The sequence below is a fragment of the Apus apus genome, chromosome Z (genome assembly GCF_020740795.1).
Source record: "Apus apus isolate bApuApu2 chromosome Z, bApuApu2.pri.cur, whole genome shotgun sequence".
NCBI classification, from domain to species: domain Eukaryota; kingdom Metazoa; phylum Chordata; class Aves; order Apodiformes; family Apodidae; genus Apus; species Apus apus.
The window spans coordinates 74784762-74806192 of NC_067312.1; the positions used below are offsets into that span (position 1 = coordinate 74784762).

Genomic DNA, 21431 nt, shown 5'->3' on the forward strand with positions numbered 1-21431 from the left:
AACATAGATCAACTCAGTCCTCAGCTACAACTTCCATCTCTGGACTGAGAATAGGTCCTGAAATTATATTTCTTATTGCAGTGAGGAAGCCATGCTAGGGCACGCCAGGAGTGCTGGGGACATCTCTGTGCTTGAATTGGTCTCCACGACAGTATTATCAAAGCTTGTGGATCCAAGGGAAAACCAGGCTGATTTGAGAAGTCCAGTTGCTTCTGCTGTCTAAATAGCAGATTTAAATGACTGAAAAATTAATGTTCATATTTCTCAGCATGATATACCTAATCCACATTACTTGATTTGGAAGGCAGAATTAATAATGTATTTATACTTAAACACTTTAATTTATACTTAAAATTAAATACTTCTGTCTGGGAAACAGCAAAAATATGCAAACAGACTCTGGGCTGCCTACAGATATGTGCAGATACATGGAACTGAAACATCCAGACAATTCAGCCAATTTTGTGGTCAAATGGTGGTGGAGCAACTTTTGCAGGCAACAAAAGTCTACAGGAAAACACAAATTTAACAGCACAGTTGGGTCTGTACAGATTCAATTCTGTAGTCCAGATCAAAGATCTACTTTCTAGACTCTGGGACAACTTCCTTACCTTTTTGTCCTAATCTTTCCATCTTCTGCATATTGTTAGGTAGAGAAATTATACCTAGCATTTTATAATATTTTAATAGTGGGTACAACAAAATATGTAGCTTTATATTTTAATTATTTTTCCATTTTTAGCTTATTGCATTTGTCAGCTCACATTTGATAACACTATTTGTACTATACGCGTAGCTACTATCCACATGCTGCCTGAAATGCAGGAATGGAAAGGACCTCAGGGAGCACCTGGTCCATTTTCAGAGTCAAAACAAAGGAGACATCAAATCATCCTTGCTTGTCTGATTGTCCCTGTCCCTTCATATTGCATTACCTTGTTTCTTGGCTTTTATAGGGATGTTTTTGTAAGTTGTATAATGCTGATAACATTCCCAGTTTTTATAAGGATGAGACTTTCTTGACTGCAGAGGGAAAGGAGTAAGCAAGGTGCAAATGGCTCTTTTTGCCCAAAGAATGAGCTTAGCCTGAAATTCTTGCCTTATACTGATGTCTGAAATTCAGAAGGCTTTATCTTGACATATGTCCCCACATTCAAATGCATATTAATACAGCATGACCCTGTACTTTCAAATGCAATCTGCACTTTTATCTTAGGAGCACACACTAAGGATGTCTTTCTGTATTCAGTTGTTCTGCCCATGTAAATATGTAGTATGACAAATATTTATGAGGAAAAATAATTTTATTTTACAAAAAAAAAAAGTTAAAACCTGTCGTTGGAAGAAAATAAATAAAATCATAGAGGTCTCAGTTGCCAATTCTGACATAGAGAAAAATTGTGTGAAAAGATGAAGGTGAACTCTTTGTACCTTTTTGAGCCCTTGCTACCGTGGAGTAAATCACCAATGAAAGTGGCAGTCCAATAAACAAGCTAGAGTGAATGTCATGAGCTTGCTGTCATCCATAGCTGAATCCTCCTGCACCTTAAACGTTCTGTACATTTATTGCAGACTTGTAAGACAAGTACTTGCAATAAGTACAATGCTTATTTTTATCAATTATTTATGGGCTGATGAACAGCTTTGAAAAAGGAATTATATGAAATCAAGCAACCATTCTGAAAAATCAAAGATGTGACCATTCTTAAACAGAAAGAGGAAGGGAAAAATTCTCCCACTCAGTTGGGAAATACTGTTTGAAGTAAATGTAGCTAATATTTACTGGATATGCACAGATTATCAGGAATGATAAATCAAAAGCGACTCTGTTTTGGGAAAGTAATTTCAATTAATTGCCTCATTATAAAAGAAAAAAAAGTGTTACTGAACATCACATTGTCTGATTAGAGTGTTATTTGAATTCATAATTGTTTTGCACTCTCCGTCAGAACAATCACAACTTGTACACATGTTCTTCTACCTGAGCAGCTGGGAAATGGACTGTATGTTTTATTCTTCCATAGGAGTGGTTACTGTTGCAGCATGGCAACAGGAAAAGATTTGCTAAAATTAGCTCCACTATTTGTATTTCATTGATTACATTTTGGAACATCAAAGGGGGTTGAAGACAAGAATTTACAATTATCAAGATTGAAATGTCACTGAACAGGAAATGGTGAACTATACAAACTCCCTTGCATCTTTGCAGCAGCACTCATGTTATTATTCTTCTGTGATAAATGAGGTGAGATAGGTAAATATGGCTAAACAAACACAGAGCAAGGACATGAGGTACTATTTCTTAGAAAGCAATTTCAGTCGGATGATTGAGAACAAAATTCACCAGATTGTCAGATTTAGTAGAACCAACAACCCCTGAGCATAATGGCATAAATCAGTTAAAGGATTTTGCTTTCTGGAAATTCTCACAGTGAAACACAGCCTAGTCCAGAATAAGAGGGCATATAATTTAAATACTTTTATTGGCATAAAGTGACAAACAGAATCTTGAATGGATTCTCAACCCCATGCAAAAGTTAAGGAAGAAAAGGAGAAACAGTAAGTAGGGAAAATCTTTTCACACATTGTGGATTTTTTTTCCCTAAATACCATTTTCATAGACCCATAGAATGGTTAAGGTTGGAAGGGACCTTAAAGACCATCAGGTTCCAATCCCCCTGCTATGAGCAGGCACACCTCCCACCAGACCAGGCTGCACAAGCCCCATCCAACCTGCCCTTGAACACCTCCAGGGATGGGGCAGCCACAACCTCCCTGGGCAACCTGGGCCAGTGCCTTCCTACCCTCATAGGGAAGAATTTCTTCCTGATATCTAACCTAAATCTCCCCTCTTTAGTTCAAAACCATTATCCCTTGTCGTATCACTGCCGTCTCTGATGAAAAGCCCCTCCCCAGCTTTCCTGGAGCCCCTTCAGGCACTGGAAGGTGCTCTAAGGTCTCCCTGGAGCCTTCTCTTCTCCAGGCTGAACACCCCAACTCTCCCAGCCTGTCTTCACAGCAGAGCTGCTCCAGCCCTTGGATCACCTTTGTGGCCCTTCTCTGGACCCCATCCAACAGCTCCATGTCTCTCCTGTCCTGAGGGCTCCAGAGCTGGACACAGCACTCCAGGTGGGGTCTGACCAGAGCAGAGCAGAGGGACAGAATCCACTCCCTGGCCCTGCTGGCCACACTTCTTTTGATGCAGCCCAGGACACAACAGGCTCTCTGGGCTCCAGCACTCACTGGCAGCTCATGTCAAGCTTCTCATCTGCTACCACCCCAAGTCCATCTACTCAGTCATTCTCCCCCCAGCCTGTATTTGTGCCTGAGGTTGTGCTGACCCAGGTGCAGGACCCTGCACTTGGCCTTGTTGAGCTTCATGAGGTTGGCACTGGCCCACCTCTCCAGCCTGTCATGGTCTCTCTGGATGGCATCCCTTCCCTCTAGTGTGTCAGCTGCTCCACACAGCTTGGTATTGGCAGCAAACTGCTGAGGATACACTCAATCCCACTGTCCCTGTCTCCAGCTAAGCTGTTAAACAGCACTGGTCCCAATACTGACCCCTGAGGAACATCACTTGTCACTTGCCTCCACCTGGACTCTGAACCATTGACCACAACTCTCTGGGTGTGCCCATCCAGCCAATTACTGATCCACTGAGTGGTCCATCTGTCAAATCCACGCCTTGTCAGTTTGGAGACCAGGATGTCATGTGGGATAGTGTCAAATGCCTTGCACAAATCCAGGTAGATGGCATCAGTTGCTCTGCCACCATCCACCATCTCTGTAGCCTTGTTGTAGAAGGCCACCAGATTGGTCAGGCATGACTTGCCCTTAGTGAAGCCATGTTGCTGTCACCAACCACCTCTTTATTTTCCATGTGCTTTAGCAGACTTTCCAGGAGGATCTGCTCCATGACCTTGCCAGGCACAGGCGTGAGACTGACCAGCCTGTAGTTCCCTGGGTCTTCCTTTTTCCCCTTTCAAAAAACAGGGGCTATGTTCCTTTTTTTCCAATCAGCAGGAACCTCACCAGGCTGCCATGACCTCTCAAATATGATGGACAGAGGCTTAGCAACTGCACCCACCAGCTCCCTCAGGACCCTGGGATGGCCCCCATCAGGTCCCATAGACTTGTGCACTTTCAGGTCCTTTAGGTGGTCACAAACGTGTTCTTCTCCTACAGTGGGGAGTGCTTCATTCTCCTAGTCCCTGCTTCCACCTGCTGTGGCCTTTGTGATGAGGATTTATGAGAGAAGACTGATGCAAAGAAGCCCTGGAGAACCTCAGCCTTAATATCTTGCGTGCCTAGGTCTCCTGTTTCCTTCAGGAGCAGGCCTACATTTTCCTTGGTTGTCTTTTTATCCACAACATGCCTATAGAAGCTTTTCTTAATGCTCTCTCATTAATATCCCTGGAGAGATTTAATTTTAGCAGGGATTTGGCTCTCCTAACCTGATCCCTAGCTGCTTGGACAACCTCTCTGTAATCCTCACAGCGTACTTTCCCTACCTTCCACCCTTTGGATGCTTCCTTCTTAAGTCTGAGCTTTTCTAAGAGCTGCTTACTCAGACACACCAGCCTCCTGGAGTTTTTACCTGACTTTCTCCTAGTTGGAATGCAATGCACTTGGGCCTGGAGAAGATGATCCTTAAATATCAGCCAGCCTTTACGGGCCCCTCTTCCCTCCAGGATGTTATCCCATTATATTCTCTTGAGCAGATCCCTGAAGAGGCTGAAATCTGCCCTCCTGAAGTCAAGGATAGAAGCTTACTGTGATCCCTCCTTGCTGCCCTAAGGATCTTGAACTCCACCATTTCATGGTTGCTATAACCAAAGCCGCCCTTGAGCTTAACATCTCTCACTAGCCTTTCTGTCAGTGAGAACAAGGTCCAGCATAGCTTCCTCAATTACTTGGAAAAGGAAGTTGTCATCAACACACTCTAGGAACCTCTTGGATAGTTTGTGCTTTGCAGAGTTGTCCGCCAACATGTATCAGGGTGGTTGAATTCCCCCATGAGGACCATGGCTTGTGAACATGAAGCTGCTCCTAGATGTCTGTAGAGTGCCTTGTCTATACTGTCCTCCTGGTCAGGCAGCCTGTAGAGAGCCCTGCTGTAATGTCATCTGACCCTCCCTTCTCCTTAATCTTAACCCATAAACTCACTGTTGGCTCCTCATCCATCACCAGGGAGAGCTCCATGCACTCCAGCTGGTCTTTGACATAGAGGGCAACACCCCCACCTCGTCTCCCCTGCCTTCCTTCCTAAAGAGCTTGCAACCCTCCATTCTGATGCTCCAATCATAGGAGCCATCCCACCAGGTCTCTGTGATGCCAATAAAGTCAGGCATGCACACATCTCCAACTCCTCCTGTTTATTCCCCATGCTCTGTGCATTTGCATGTGTTTTCTTCCTGTGATTATCCAACAATCTAATGAATAGTTTTTCTGTGTTATCTCAATATGCACAGGACAGTTCCAATTATATGGTAGGACTTTTGTGTGTTCTTTTAAGAAAACAAACTTGGCCTTTGTTTACAATCACCCAATGAAAACAAAAAAGACGATAATAATTACTATATAATTCATATAATTATGTACACTGGACGTATGTATAAAATGCCTTTCTCTAAGGGATAATTTAAAATGCTTACTAAAAAACCAAGATGCTAGTGTACGCAGTGTGCTTTATGATTCATAATAAGAAAATACTGTATATTCATGCTTTATAAATCACAGAAAAAAGGTAAATATAATTCGTTGATGAGACCTACATAAGGAATTCATAAACCACTAAGTACATGATTGTGAACATGCAGTCTGTCTGAGCAAACTGATAGACAAACCCTTGGCTGAGAGGAATCTGCAAAATTTCACAACCACAAAGAACCATTTTGCAATTGTCTTGTCGCTGTGTGTGGTTTTTACCTGTCCTAACAACAGACAGCTGCAAATTAAACAGATAAATCAACATTATTGTTAGAAATTCCTGTGTAGGCAATGGAGAGAATTGAGTGTGGGTGGGTAAGAATCAATGAATGCATGAAGATGTCTGACCCCTCTCCTTTGGCTGCCAATACAGGATAGAGGCACAGGCTTGAATTGAATGCCCTTTATAAAGAAAAACAAAATGAATCCTTTGTTCACCCCATATAAACAGACAGGAATCATTATGTAACATGCAGAGCTGTAGCTGGTATATGTGTGAAGTGGAAGAAATGAGGAAATATTTTGAAAGACATGTTTATAGTGGATAGTTTAGGTTTACATGATTAGAAAGTATTAACAAGTGCGTAGATTTGCATAATAAAAAGCTCAGCACATGGAAAGTGTTTCTTCTGTTAACCTCTTAAAGAAAATGCAAAGATCCAAGCAAAGCTCTAAGTGTTTTATTTTACTTGAAGGATTTCCTTACTCATACTACCAGCTTTTTCAAGAGATTTCCACTATTCCACTTCTTTTTTATTCGTATATTGATTCAAAGTCTTAGTTGTGCCTTTTGATGATGAGCTGATCATAAGAAGACGCAGATTGTTGTGGAGATGCATACAAAGTTGCATTCACTTATTTTCATTTTTTTTCCTCAAACTGTTATACAAACACTACAGAGAATCACAGAACTATTGAAGTTGCAAGGGCATCTAGAGACTCTCTAGTCCAACACCCTGGCTCAAGCAGGGTCGGTTGCCCAGGACTATGTTCAGTTAGGTTTTGGTTATATTTAATGACAGAGACTCCATAACTTCTCTAGACAGCTTGGCCCAGTGTTTGGACACCTCCACAGTAAAAAAAAAAAATCTTTATCATGTGTTCAGATGAAATTTCATCTCTATTAATTTGTGCCATTGCATCTTGTCCTGACATTGGGAACTACTGAGAAGTGTTTGGCTGCCTCTTTGACACTCCCATCAGTTACTTATACACATGGATAAGATCCCCCTGAGCCTGCTTTTCTCCAGGCTGAATAATCCCAACTCTCTCAGCCTCTCCTCACAGGAGAGATGCTTCAGTCAACATATGATCTTTGTGGCCTCTGCTGTATTGCTTTACTCCATTTCTTTGTTGCATTGTTGAGCCCAGAACTGGACCACAGTCAGAACTGTTGAAGGAGGTCAGTGCATTTCCTGTAAGAAGATACATAGAGCTGAACAACAGTATAAAAATACTCAATAGATATTATTTAGCAATATTACATGTCAGTCTTTTCTTTGAAGGTTTGGAAATCCAAAGGAAAGCTACTTTTGCACTGCAAAAAAACAGTGCTTTTACTGAACAAGGTGTCCCTTTGTCTCTGATAGTCTAATTCCAAATCTAACAGTTATATACATAAGCATACTTCTTTTATCATCAGTCTCTTTTGATTACTTTAGAGAATAAAATGAGAACAAAATATTTATGTTGAGAAATGTTTATATATACACATATGTTGGGACAGGAATATGCTGTATTATGACTTTCAGAGTGATTTTTGTGGGGGATAGCTAGTCATCCACTAAGTCTACTGGTGAATATTCTGCATTATTTTTCAGGCTGTTAATTTCTGGTACGTCCTGGTGATGAATGATGAACACACAGAGAGACGCTATCTCCTTTACTTCCTTTTGAGTTGGGGGCTTCCAGCTTTTGTTGTGATCCTACTTTTAATTATCCTGAGAGGAATCTACCATCACAGCACAGCACAGATTTATGGCCTGGTCTACAATGATCTGTAAGTTTTCCTTTTAAAGAACTGTGAGCTAGCTATTGTACTCTCTACATTGTTTTATGTTTAATTTGCTTGTATGTAGAGAAGAGGATATGCTTACAGCCAAATGCAGCAAGGGGCAGGGAGATTTCTCATTTGGTGGAGATGAAGTAAGTATTTCACCTGTATTCCCATGCAGTTGGGCTTTGCTCCAGTTTCTCCACAGTTCCATCCTGGGATGGCATCAGCAGAGCCAGCTTGAGCATGTCTGCTATATGAGTAAATTATCTATTATTTTCTGAGACTCTGCAGTTCCAGGGTAAAGGATAGAAATGGCTACTGCTGCAAAAGTGAGCAGAAAAGCATTAATTTTTTTTCCATTTCATTCCTGTGTTTGAAAAAACAAGCCTTAACCTCCCCATCTCTTAGATTATTTTATATATTCTCTTCTAAACAGTGTTACTACATTAACATGTCAAATATATTTCTTGAAGTGTTTCTCTTGGAATATTGAATATGATACGTTCCAAACTGTTCCCAGATCAAGCGTTGTTGTAACGCCAATAATCAACACTGCTCCTTCAAAGCTATATACAACCTCAGAAAGCCATCCTAATTAAAGGAATACACCTTCATAGAACTTGAGACATTAAGTGGACTGATACATAGATGAGTATTTTTTGTTCTTCTTCCCTATCTCTTTTGCACTGGCTCCTTTTCTGGCAAAGCTAATCTATGATAATAGCTGTTCTAGGATATGAGACCATTATGCTCATTCACTTTGTTTCATAATTGCATATTTCATTTGCAGGAAACAGTAAACATGAAATGTTTAAAAAAACCCACAAAAAACAACAGCAAACAAACAAAAAACCCAAAACAATAGAAGAATGTACCAATTCTTTTGATGAAAACTTTAGAGAGTGCTTGCAGAGTAGGCAGGAGAATATCCATCTGTCTTTAATAAAAGAGGAAGGTAGAGTGTGACTCATTCCATTAAAACTGAGCAAAATTCAGCACACTGATTTAGGTCTAAATGAGCCACAATGGGTGCTACAAACTGTCTACCCATGTTAGCCAAGGTTTAGTCCTACCAACTCTCAACTCAGAAGAGTATCTGAGGTCCACAGTAGCAGACCATTTCTGACACCCATGCTGCATCAGGGAGTGCTGCATAGCTCCATACCATCTCATACTCATAGCTATTTCTCCATGGAACATGGTCATCAAGAGTATTGTATTTTTCTTCATGGTGAAATGCTTCTCTGTGTATAGGAAGCATAAGAAATATGTGTAGCACAGTGAAGGCTTCTTTTTGCCATCAGACAGTGGGCTGGTGGTATCATGCAGTGAATCCCTGTTTCAGTTGTTTGGGGTTTTTTATGTCTCATTCTTTCAAAAACAAGGAAAATCCCTACATTCTGATAAAATTAAATAGAATTACTCACTCCAACTCATTTGCCCAAAATAAATATAAAACTTTTCCAGCATATTAATAAAGGGCACACATGTCAGAAATCATCCCAATTTTAGTGAGTGTGCAGCGTATTCCAGCTCAGTCATTGTGAACACTGTTTAGGAGATACCTGCAAGGATTTTCATATATCACATTGATGCTAATTCCTAATTTGAAGAGCTCTTTAAAAGTTGCTCTTATTTATACAAAAAGGATGTTCAAAGCTAGAATGTAGGGAAGAGGACAGATTGAACTACATCACTGTTCATTTTTTCCAAACCAGGATGTAGTAGTGGAAACAATAAGATGGTGATTTCCCAAGTCAAGGTCATTACATGCTAACTTCAGAATCATCCTCAGAAATAGTTTGAGAACAATGGTGTGCTCCTAAGGAGCTCATTTCATGTGAGAGCTGGAAGACTGGTTGAAGTTATAAAAGCGGTGAAAACTCTTAGCTGTCTCCTGACTGATCATTCCTTCAGACAACTCATTTTTGCATTACTGTGGTGTCCGACCAGCTGTTTTGTTCCTAACCAGAATGCTGCAGGCACAATTAATAGCCAAAAGGATGGCTGTGCTGAAAGAACTTCATTTTATAGTTCTACTCAACAACAAAAAAATAATATTTGGACCACATTGCACTTTTTGTGCTTCAGAAATGTTATTACTGAGTCTTCCTTCAGATATGAAAAAATTCTGTACACAAATGCATATATTTTGTACAGTAACTCCCACAACATGTCACAGTGTAAAGATAACAGACTGCTATGGTGAAAACAGTAATACACATATTGGTGATTATTTTCATAATTAGTGGAGTATATATATGGTGTGAACAGTGCACTCTTAGGCATTATGTGAATTTATTGTGATATTGGTAAATTTGTCTGTATCAGTGCCACCAACTAGTGTAATTTTCTTCAGATTGTAGCTTAATGATGTGTGACAGATCTAACAGCCAAGAAAGGGCTCTTCCACTCCTCCCTTTTCTAATTCCCCTATTGCTCAGCTGGAGAGGTGAAAGCTGTTTGAACAGGATCAGAAAAAATTGCTGATGAAAGCCATATCAGCATAACTTCAATGAAAGGTAATGAGATGGGCATTTGCGTAGGGCAGGTATGGATGGAGGAAGAGTGGTCTGTTTGGGTGCCTGAGAAGAAGAATGTGAAGGTGCTATGAATACCTAATACAGTATCTTTACTAAGGAAAATAATAACATTTGATGCCCTCCTAAAAACATGCATTAGTTTTCATACCTTCTTTTCAAAAAGAATAACTGTTTCAGATGCAGGTGTGTGTAACTGCACCTGTGCTTAATTTCTGTCTGTAGAATCTACTGGCTCAATCATGTCATGAAACTTCAAAGTAGGGCCATGCTCTGTGTGCAGCTGAGTTGTAGAAGGCGCTTGGATAAGCATTTGTCATCTATCCTGTTTTTCACTTTTCATGTTATGGTAAAAATTTGACATGGACCTTTGTCAATATTTTAAATGAAATATGTCTCTAAAATTCAAGTATATTGTCTACTGTGTTCTGCAGTAATCTCGGTCTAAAATGTAAATCCTTGCTTGAGAATGACCATGATGGCTGAAGCATTAGTGGGTTTTAGTTATAAGAAGCAGGTGTCAGCTCCTTTCAGCTGACTAATATCTGAAATCTGAGTTAAGCTCTGAACCGGATTGCTTAAGATCAGTCTAAAAAAGTATGCTGCCCGTCTGTTTTTCTGAGGGTTTATGTCATACAGTTTTCTAACAACTGTTCAGATTTGTTGCAATCTCCTAAAATAACCTTTGTCTAAAATATAAGGACATATAAAAGATAAGGATATAAATTCTACTGTTTAGGTGCATGCTGTTCTAAAAATGTATTACCTTTTGTCATTTCTTATTGCATGTCACCATGACTGTGTTGTGGCATAAGTAGAGACCTCAGGACAACCTTTCTCTTCCATTTACTTTGTGGTTTGTTTGTTTGTTTGTTTTGTTGTTGTTTTTCTTTCTTATCTACCATCTGATTTTCTCTTTCAGGATTATAAACCAAATCCATAATCTGTCTTTCTTTACAGGAATTCTTCATGTTCTTGCATAATTTTAATGCCTTTCTCCTTCTGAGTATAATTTTTCTTGCTGAATAAGAAGAATTTATGAGCAGATGAGTTCACAAGAAGACAAGTGTTCAGCTTAAAATCTAATTCTAAAGCTCACTGTGGTTCCTAGTCCTCAGACAGTTCAGCATTTGCTGTTTTCCCGGTTCTGTCCATGTGTCTTTCGAGGGATTGCTTCACAGGGGGTTTACAGGCTGCAAAAAGTTCTTCTGGAAACTAAGGCATGTATAGAAATGAAACCACAGTGTGGTGAAGGACTTGCCGCTAGCAACAGTTGAGTCACGTTTTATAGCGGAAGCTGCGTTTGGGTTCATGACACATTATAACTCTTTTGCCCTTACAAAACAAAAAAACAAGCAAAAGAACTTCTCAAATCTGCATCTGCAACCCTAAAATAGCTTTCTAATTTCTCATTTACCTGTGAAAATTTAATTGTCCACACTTGCACGCAAGTAATATTTTTTGTATCTTTTGAAGTCAGTGGAGCCACACCCTTTTTCATGGTTTTCCCTTAACTGTTCCTGTGATCACAGGCCAGAATTACGTAATTACAAGCATCAGGTTTTGGTCACAAACGTGATTATAAACGTTAATTATGCTACATGCACTGGACTGGTACCCAAGAGATTGTCCAGAGGTATAATAGACGTTGGGGGAAGAAAAAAACGCTACTCCAGAATTGGCCAGAACCACAGGTCAGTGGAGCTTGAACTTTTACCTCAAGTGGTTTGAAAACTCTTACCTACATTAGCATTAAAGTATGTTGTTTGTTTTTTTAAATAAACTTGAGAAGTACTCTTGTTGTAGCTTTAAGCTTTGAATCTGATTAGACCTTCTTCTTGAAAATGAACTCCCCTAAGAAGGCCAAAAGACTGTTCTTATTGACTAAAATGAGTAACCTTTGAAATGGGGAAAACTGGAAGTGATTAGACATGACAGAATACAAATTTTAAAGTTTATAAACAAATATCTTCCTGCCCACTGTGTCCTTTTAAAAGCTGATCAAGCTGGTTTTCAAGCAGAGCTTTAGTCGAGATTTAGCCTGGCTTTTTAAATTGAATCAAACTATAAAGTAAATGTTCCTAGAACGTTTATTTTTCTCAGTCATTTCTGAGACCTGGCTCTCTGCTCCTTGCACTTTCAAGAGCTTTTTCTTCTGACAATCCCTCCAGTTTTCCTAAGTGCCTCTTTTATAGCAAGATCATTTTACTGCCCAAGGAAAGTATGATCTCCCCTCTACATCAGGAGGTGCCACTGGATTAATTAATCTTCCTCTTCAAAAATCCCTGGTGGCAAACTGAGCACAGAAGGACCATGTGTACCATTATAATACTTAAAAATTATAGAAGTATCCTTGTATTTGGTTTCAATGGTAGTGATGTGATAATATCTCACAGCAGCAAAAAACCTAAGCTAAATTTAATCGCAAATATATCTTCTGTCTATGAGAAATAATGGTGGAATATTGTCCAGCAAAATTCCTTTACAGAAAAAACCCTACACTTCCATCTCATGTACAGTCTAACCCAAGGCAGAGATTTTTCCATCAAAGTAACTGATTGTGTGACTGTGCAGCCACATCCAGGGAATGGGAGAACACCAGGCTACAGAAAGCTGGAAATTATGAACTTTTTTCTGTGACTAAGAGTTATGACTTTTCCTGTTACTCACACTGCAGTTTCTCTGAATCAAGCTCTTACACATGAGCACACCATGGGGCACAAATTAGCATCTAGGAGCTGTGACCAACACTATTTGGAAAAGAAACTTCACAGGAAATGCATTCCAGTACCAGGTGGAATAGCAATGGTTCCAAGGAACTTCATCTATACTCACATGAAAGGGAATCAGACCTGAATTTCAGACACAAAAAGAAGTGCAGATGCTGTCTGAATGCTCAGTTTCCTTGAGCGAGTCATGCCCTGCTGGGTTATAACCCAAACTAGTGATAAAGTAGAAGCATGGAGATGACTCATGCTCTGAGATAATAAGTCTTAATGGTTGAGGTTTTTAACACCTGTATGAGAGCTGCACAATGCACAAAAATAGAGATAGTCTGCACCACCAAAGATACCCCATCTGGTGAAGCACAAATGCTAGCAGGGTTCACATCACCTGAGAGTGCTGTGAAGAAGTGGAAGGCTTGAAAGAATAATAGTATCACAGTCACAGACTAGTTTAGGTTGGAAGGGACCTTAAAGATCATCTAGTTCGAACCCCCCTGCATGGGCAGGGACACCTCCCACTAGACCAGGTTGCTCCAAGCCCCATCCAACCCGCCCTTCAATGCTTCCACGGATGAGGCAACCACAGCTTCCCTGGGCAACCTGTTCCAGTGTCTCACCACCTCCACAGGAAACAATTTCTTCCTAATATCTCATCTAGATCTCCCCTCTTTCAGTCTAATTTTATTCCCCCTAATCCTGCGTTTACATGCCCTTGTAAAAAGTCCCTTTCTGGCTTTCCTGCATGAACCTGTAAACGATTATGCCCTGCTTGTATATTTGGTGTTCCACAGAGTGCATAAACATCCAGCATGATGAGAAATGTTTGCTTTAAAGTCTTGCCAGGACTGGAAGTTTGAGTAATATCACCAGAGATTTCTTAAGTAAATAAGTTTTAACTCATAAAGAGAGGTGGGAGGATGGGGACAGCCTAGGCTCTGGGCTCAGCCTGAACCAAAATGTAAGATATAATAATTTGTGATGTGTTGTCTAAGTACTTCTCCAAGGTTCATTTATTTTGATGTTATTGTAAGGATAAAATCTTCTTGAAGCACTTTTCCAGACACTACTTTTAGTTAAGTTTTATTTCAAGGCTACAGCCCCTGCAACTTGTAACTATTTACTGGCTGCACTTACAAAGAGGAATCAGTAAACCTTAATTATTTGTTGACAATAAAGTTGTGCTTTCCCTCTAACCAAACACCTGCCAGACTGGTGCTCTGACAACCCAGTCAGACAAAATACTGGACCTGCTTGGGTCTCACAAAATTGCATGACTCTTACACTGCTGGCACGTGTTCTGGGCACAGATCCCTGGTGTGCTGTTCCCTGGAATGGAGACCCCTCCCTTCTTAAACCCAGGGACTTTTACAACTATGAATAACAAATTTTTTTTTTTAGCTTAAGTGAGCTAATTTCTACCCAAGTATTCTGTTAAAGATTCATATATCCGCTTTCCCCTGTTACTTCAAAACTGCTGAATTTAGTCTTGAATCTTACAACAATGTGCTTGAAACACTAGACTTTTACAGGCAGGAATAGCTAAGAAAATAGCTAAGAATAGCCAGAAAAAGCATTCAGGATTTTAGTTGAACTGTCAAATATGCTAAGAGAAAGAAGTTTGTATGACAAATGGATGTGGAATTCCCAGCCCTTAATGCTTTATACTCTGAGTAGACTTGGAAGTGTCCTCTCCCTCCAGCTTGTGTTTTATGTTATCCCAATTTTCCCACTTCCTTTCTCCTCAGTTTGCTGGCAAGTCACCTTGGATTTTGAAGCTTTTGCAAACTGCTGTTGCTATAGCTCAACTCAGAATGATGCTTAAACATCTGGATGTGAGGCTGAATGATTCTTAAACCACTCAGCTGAAGCATTGGGTGGAAAAAAGCCTGCATGGTTCTGTGATTTTTCACTGGCTTTTTGTCACCATTCCCTGTTTTGCCCTTCTCAGCACAATAAATTAGCCCATGCTGAGCTCTGTGCTACTGCAGGAAGATGTTTCTGGTGAACCAGAGCTACTTGTGTTATATCTACACTGCACCGCAATATAGACTTTACATATATATATATATATATATATATTTATACACATACTGGTTAAGTTACCATACTCCCCTGACCTTTTGCAACAGTTAAGAGAATACAAAGCTTGGCCTTCTTATATTCTGTACTTGTGCTTTATTTTCTAAACTCCACCATTATTTCCAATGAATCGGCCTAATGTGCTACCCACTGCCTAGGATTATTTAAAAATATATCACTGCTAAGTGTGATGGCTTTAATTACCTTTTCTGTATCCCTCATTACCAACATATGTTTTCAGCGGAGGAAAATAGTTGGGGGCAGGGGCAGGGGGTTGAGTGCTTTTTATATCTTGGCAAATATTTACTGTTAATGTTAAGCAAATGTTAGCACATCAGAAACAGACATAATCAGTGTGTTGTGCTTTTAAAGCATTAAAATAAAGACAAATTCTGGCTGATTTGAGTGATGGAATTTTGAAAAGTCCATAGAGAAAAATTGTTTTTAAGGTAAAACTCAGAACCACTGTTAAATTCTGACAAATCAAGGTAGTTTTAAAGGGTTGCAAGGTTAGGTTGTTATAGGTGAAAGTTGCACCCACAAATAGCTTTGGTGTTTGATCCTTCAAACTGGTTCAGATGAAGGGATTTTTGTGCCCAAGCAAAACTCCAGAGATTTATTACCTGTGTCGTACTATGGCAAAAGTAACAGACCACATCTGCAGGATGGAGGCTTCCCTTCCTGCCACTGACAGCTTTTAAAAGCTTCATATTTCCTTTCAGGTTGTGTGAGAAATTAGCAAGACAGTCCCTCCTACTGTAGGACCTTTAATTAGCAGAATACCACCTACTGCTACTAAAAAAGCTCATTCTCAGTTTATCTGTCTTCCAACAGTTTAGGAAAGCCTTCATCTGATATGCAGGAAATGCTAAAATAAGCGATAGAGAGATCAATACCAGCAACTCTCTCTGGCTATTTAATTGGCACTGACATGCTGTTTATAATAAGTATATATATATATACAACATCTTGTATTTGATCTTCCTGAAAAGAGCAGAAAAATATAAGGTTTGTGTTTTATTTTTAACTTCACCGCAGGCCTGTTCTGCAGTAGGTCAGGTTTGTGCTGCCGTTTTAATGGTGTGAAGCCCATGGACATTGATTGTATCTAGGGCAGTCAGCTGTGTTTTGGAAGGCAAACTCTTGTCTGCACTATCTAACATCACCAGTAATTAAAGCTGTGTCTCACAGAACTGTGCTGAGGTACATCAGAGAAAAAGGAATGCAGCTTTGCAGATTCTATTAATAGCATTAATTTTTATATAACTTATACAGGTCCAGTATGCCTAATAGAGAGGCTGCAACATTAAATCATGGAATAGTTTGGGTTGCAAAGGACCTTTAAGATCACCTAGATCCAACCCCCTGCATGGGCTGGGACACCTCCCACCAGACCAGGTTGCTCCAAGCCCCATCCAACCTGCCCTTCAACACTGCCAGGGATGGGGCAGCCACAGCTTCCCTGGGCAACCTGGGCCAGGCTCTCACCACCCTCAGAGTGAAGAATTTCTTCCTAATGTCTCCCCTCCTAAATCTCCCCTCCTCCAGTTTGAAACCATTCCCCTTTGTCCCATCCCTCCTGCCCTTGTCCCAAGCCCCTCCCCAGCTTTCCTGGAGCCCCTTCAGGCACTGGAAGGTGCTCTAAGGTCTCCCTGGAGCCTTCTCTTCTCCAGGCTGAACACCCCAACTCTCCCAGCGTGTCTTCAGAGCAGAGCTGCTCCAGCTCTCAGATCATCTTTGGGGCCTCCTCTGAACTCTCTCTAACAGCTCTATGTCCCTCTTAACAATGGGGGCTCCAGAGCTGCACACAGTACTCCAGGTGGGGTCTCACGAGGGCTGAGTAAAGGGGCAAAATCTTCTCCCTTGACTTGCTGGCCACAGTTCTTCTGATGCAGCAAAGGACATGGTTGGTTTCTGGGCTCCAGCACATGGTGCAGGCTCATGCTGAGCTTCTCATCCACCATCACCCCCAAGTCCTTCTCCTCAGGGCTGCTCTCAGTCCATTGTCCAATTCCAGCCTGTATTTGTGCTTGGGATTGGCCTGACCCAGGTGCAGGACCTTGCACTTGGTTACAACAGAAGCAGTTGTAGTGCATGCTTCTCCTGTGCTTTTATTATGTTACAACAAAGCATGCAGATTAAAAAAGTGTACATAGTAAACACAGTTTTGAAGGAGGAAAAAAACTTTTGCACGACATTTTGTTATTCTTCATGCCAAAGGGCAAGACTGTGGACACAAGCCTTATTTATGTTTGGCAGTTTGCATATGGAAACATCTCCTTTTTCAGCAAGATTTAAATTAAAATCCTTAGTTTAAAGAGTTGGTAGAAAAAATAACCTAATTAGGAGTGTCTGCCCTAAAGCTAGTACAAAAGAAACATTTTCTTGGATGTCAGAAAGTGTAACAAATACTAAATTGTAAATAAAACAAACAAAAAAAAACCCCAAAAAACCCCCAAAGAACAAAAAAACAACCACAAAAAAACCCACAAAAAAACAAACAAACAACAACAAAAAAACAAAAAACAAAAAACACACACAAAATAACCATCAGAATAGATCATTGTTTTAAAGTTATTAACAATGGCTGATATACATGATAAGGAAGCCTTAGATATAAACAGAAGTAAGATAATTAACTGAAATCAGGCACACAACTCCTTATATAATTTTCAAATTGCAGTGTTAGCAAGAACCCTGCACTAAAAGATTTCAATCAGGTTTGTACCAGCTTATTTTCCTGGTCAAATGCTGAAGGCTATAAGTCTACTGGGACTGCTGGGATGTTCTGGCTGGGGACTGCAGAGCTTCCAGTGCCTTGGAAGCCTAAACTGCAGTAATACAGTGTTTCTGCTAGGTCACTGCTGCTTCTCCTTTGGTAACTGGTGCTTCCTTAGTATTTACTTTCATGTGAAGGAAAGAAAATAGACAAAAAAAGTAGGTATAAAATTTTTCATAGAAATTTCCAGAGAATGGTGTAATGGGAAGCCTGAAACACAAATAGGCCATATTCTAAAACAACAACAGATGACATTTTGGGTATTTTGTTATAGAAAAGCATTACTTAGGCATTATATTTTTCCTCTTTTCCCAACTGTTTAGCTCTACAGGAAAAAACAACAGTAGGGAAAAACAAGGAATTCAGTTTTTTTGCTTTCTTATGCAATAGGTCTGGTTTATTGACAAGCCTGTTGTTGCACACACTGACTCAGACTGAATCTTCTGAAGATACTGTTCTCTGATGTTTCAAAACAGCATCTTGGCACTTCTGCATTCTTTGTTCATGGTGGACTGGATTTCCACCCCGTGTTTGGTATCACTGGCAGTTACGCTGAGTACCTCCATTAGTAAATATGGTGCTACTCATCATGTATTTTGACATGAGTAAAAGTGCGAGGGTCAGATTCCTAGCAGCAATTGCCCCTGATGTGGATTTGTCTTTCAGAAAATAGTTGTGACTATCTGTCTAAACACAAAGAAGAATGTGCAAACCTTGGCTTAATTTTGGGCAATTTTAAGTTCTGCTGCTTTCTGAGTTTACTTTTCTTAGCCAAACTGGTCCAACTATGTTTTCATTACCTTTTTTCCTCCTTCTTTTCCTCTTCTCCTCACTCTCTTTCTTCTTCCTTTTGCTGCATAAAGAAACTAAACAAAAACTAAATAATGCCAACAGGTTAACTGCCACATTATCACTCTATAAAACCTGTAAAAACTGCTATTAAACTTTTTGTGTCTAATTTGAAACTTGCATTGAGCAAAAAAGTAATTTCCCTGTGTTGAATTATATACAAAATTAATGAAATGGGCACCTGAGCTGATCTACATGAGATTTTAAACTGTTTTAAATTCATCCAACAAACACAGCTTTCATTTTTGTTCATACCAAGCAATATCCACAGAAGCAAGAGATTTCTTGACGTGTTCATTTTCCCATCATCCCAAGTACATGCCAAGTACATCAGGCCAAGTACAGCACCAAATTAAAGGGGGTCAGTCCATCTCTGTTGTGCTTTCGGGAGCAGAATTTGATTGCAGAAGTGTCAAAATGTACTTGCACAAGTGGTTGAGTTGTTTTGCAGCTGTACTGGACTCTCTGGAGCAGCTTTTATGGTTCAGAGATGTGCTTGCTTTGACGCATTAACAGATTATATTCTGTGTTTCAGAAAAAATCCCCTATTTCCTTTTGAGGAAAAGTGGTTAAGCAAAAGCAAAAGTAACAACATGGTATAATCTTTGAGCAGCAGCTCTAGGGAAATAAATTGACTCTTAAATATATTTTCCAAAATAATTCCACAGATATATGCAACCTTTCTCAAACAACTCTTGCTGAAATTATAGGGTGAAAAGTGTTTTTTCCCTGATTTGTGTTCTTCCACCCCATCTTTTAGGTACATAGTACAAATTGAACCACTGATCATTTTAACTTTGGGCATCAAAATGTATGTAGTTGTCACCATGGAACGAGACCACATCTAAATATAGGATAACCTGTGAAACAGGTGGTGGAACATCATGGCCATGGGCTCATGAAAAACTTCCCCAACATACAGAGAGTAAGATTCCATCATGGAATGCTTTGGGTTGGAAGGGACCACCCAACCCCCTGCCATGGGCAGGGACACCTCCCACCAGACCAGGTTGCTCCAAGCCCCATCCAACCTGCCCTTGAACACTTCCAGGGATGGGGCAGCCACAGCTTCTCTGGGCAACCTGGGCCAGGTTCTCACCACCCTCACAGCAAAGAATTTCCTCTTAAGAGCTCATCTATATCTCCCCTCTTTCAGTTTAAAACCATTTCCCCCTAATCCTATCGTTACATGCCTTTGTCAAAAGTCCCTCCCCAGCCTTGCTGTAGCCCTTTCAGGTCCTGGATGTGCAGGAAATGTAAAATGAACTTGTAGCTCCAAAAACAGAGGTATTTTTGGGCCAGAGTTGCAGTGTTTGCACAGGGGCTGTTCCACATCTTTTCTCAGTGCCCCATCTGACCCGGGGAGTTGCGCTGGCTTTGGTGGGTGCAGCTGCAAGCAAGCAGCTTATCTCCAGGTCCTGTTTCTGAAGCATGCTGAGGCTAACAGAGCACAGCCCTGAAAAACCTCATTAATAAACAGCTGGTGGAGCTGGTAGTGCTCAGCTGTTTGTCAGGCGGCTGTTTGTCAGCCTGGGGATCAGGGGGATGCCCCCCAGGAACGGCAGATGCAGCTCTCTGGATACAGGGGAAGGGGGTGCCAGCTTACTGTTCTGCAGGCTCACAAAGTTAGGATTTTCAGACTGCTTTGGTGAGAAAAAAAAAAAAAACCACACAACAAAAAACACCCCCCCCCAAAAAAAAAAACACCAACAAAACCCAACAACCCAGAACTTCCTCCAGAGCAGCAACGCTGCGAGTTTCCGCTCTGCGCTGTGTCCTGCACACGCTGTACCCAGAGCTGCGACTGTTTGCAAAACAGGAGGGGGAGGGAGGTGGAAGAAGAAGAAAAAACCACCCTGAAAACCCCAAACAAACAGAACTCTACATCTTGCAAGGGCTTCTGTTAATATCCAGAGCTGGAGATTCTCTGGCTGAGTTATTTGGCGACGAGAATGTAGACAAGGCTTTAAAAAAATAGTATCAGTAATATCAGGAAGGGTTGCTAGTGGTTCACTTATCAGCAAGAACATTTATTTGTATTAGTCTTCTTTCCTTATCAGTAACAGCACCAACAGGAGCTTATGTTAGAAGTTCAGCACACGCTGTATTGTTTAAATTAAAAAAGAGAGATAAATCCTCATAGATGCTGGTGCATTTTGTTATGTTTCTAATTTGTTTTACTTGAAATTTTCTTAGCTTTCCTAAATGTCTTCTCTTACTGGTAGGAAATTACTTACTTTTAGCAGATTTACTTTGTAAATTACATAAAGTATAAGGTTTTTAATTATTTTTTTTTCAGAGCTAGCAGCCACAGGAACTGACATTTAAATAGCTTCAGATACATGTCATGCAGGGAGAATTGTAATATTTACAACTGTTCTGTCTGTCATCTTAAATTTCAGATGTGCTTTACACATAACAGATCATTCTTTAGGACTGGAACCCACTAAGATTAGAAAAATTTTGCTTTTTAAAATATAACTTCAGCAGAGTGCCAGTTCTTAAGAGACTCCTGTAATCATCATGCACCCTCTAATTTCAGTGCAATCGGTATTTAGGACCAAATTGCTTGCATTTAGGACCCAATTCTCACAGCTGCCTGCATTTTTTTATGGAAAGGAATAGGTAAAATATTTCCAGTAAGGGCATGTACATGTGTAAATACCACTTTAAAATCATGAATTGTCTAGTTAGAAATTTCCGGAGTCTAATGAATACATTTCCAAGATTTTTTTCCTAGTAAAGCCAGAATT

General features: G+C 40.3%; 1 protein-coding gene and 1 long non-coding RNA gene across 2 annotated transcripts in view; one reads left to right on the top strand and one right to left on the bottom strand.

The window, feature by feature from the left end:
• Positions 1-21431, top strand: part of ADGRV1 (adhesion G protein-coupled receptor V1) — a 278553-nt gene that overhangs the window by 190294 nt on the left and 66828 nt on the right. Inside the window, exon 85 of the mRNA XM_051642551.1 lies at positions 7530-7708. Within this exon, the coding sequence (XP_051498511.1) occupies positions 7530-7708 (179 nt within the window). The remainder of the gene's footprint in view (positions 1-7529; positions 7709-21431) is intronic.
• LOC127395482 (uncharacterized) overlaps positions 6370-21431 on the bottom strand; it is a 41708-nt gene continuing 26646 nt past the window's right edge. The window contains exon 4 of the long non-coding RNA XR_007891814.1: positions 6370-7124. This is a non-coding gene — a long non-coding RNA (uncharacterized LOC127395482). The remainder of the gene's footprint in view (positions 7125-21431) is intronic.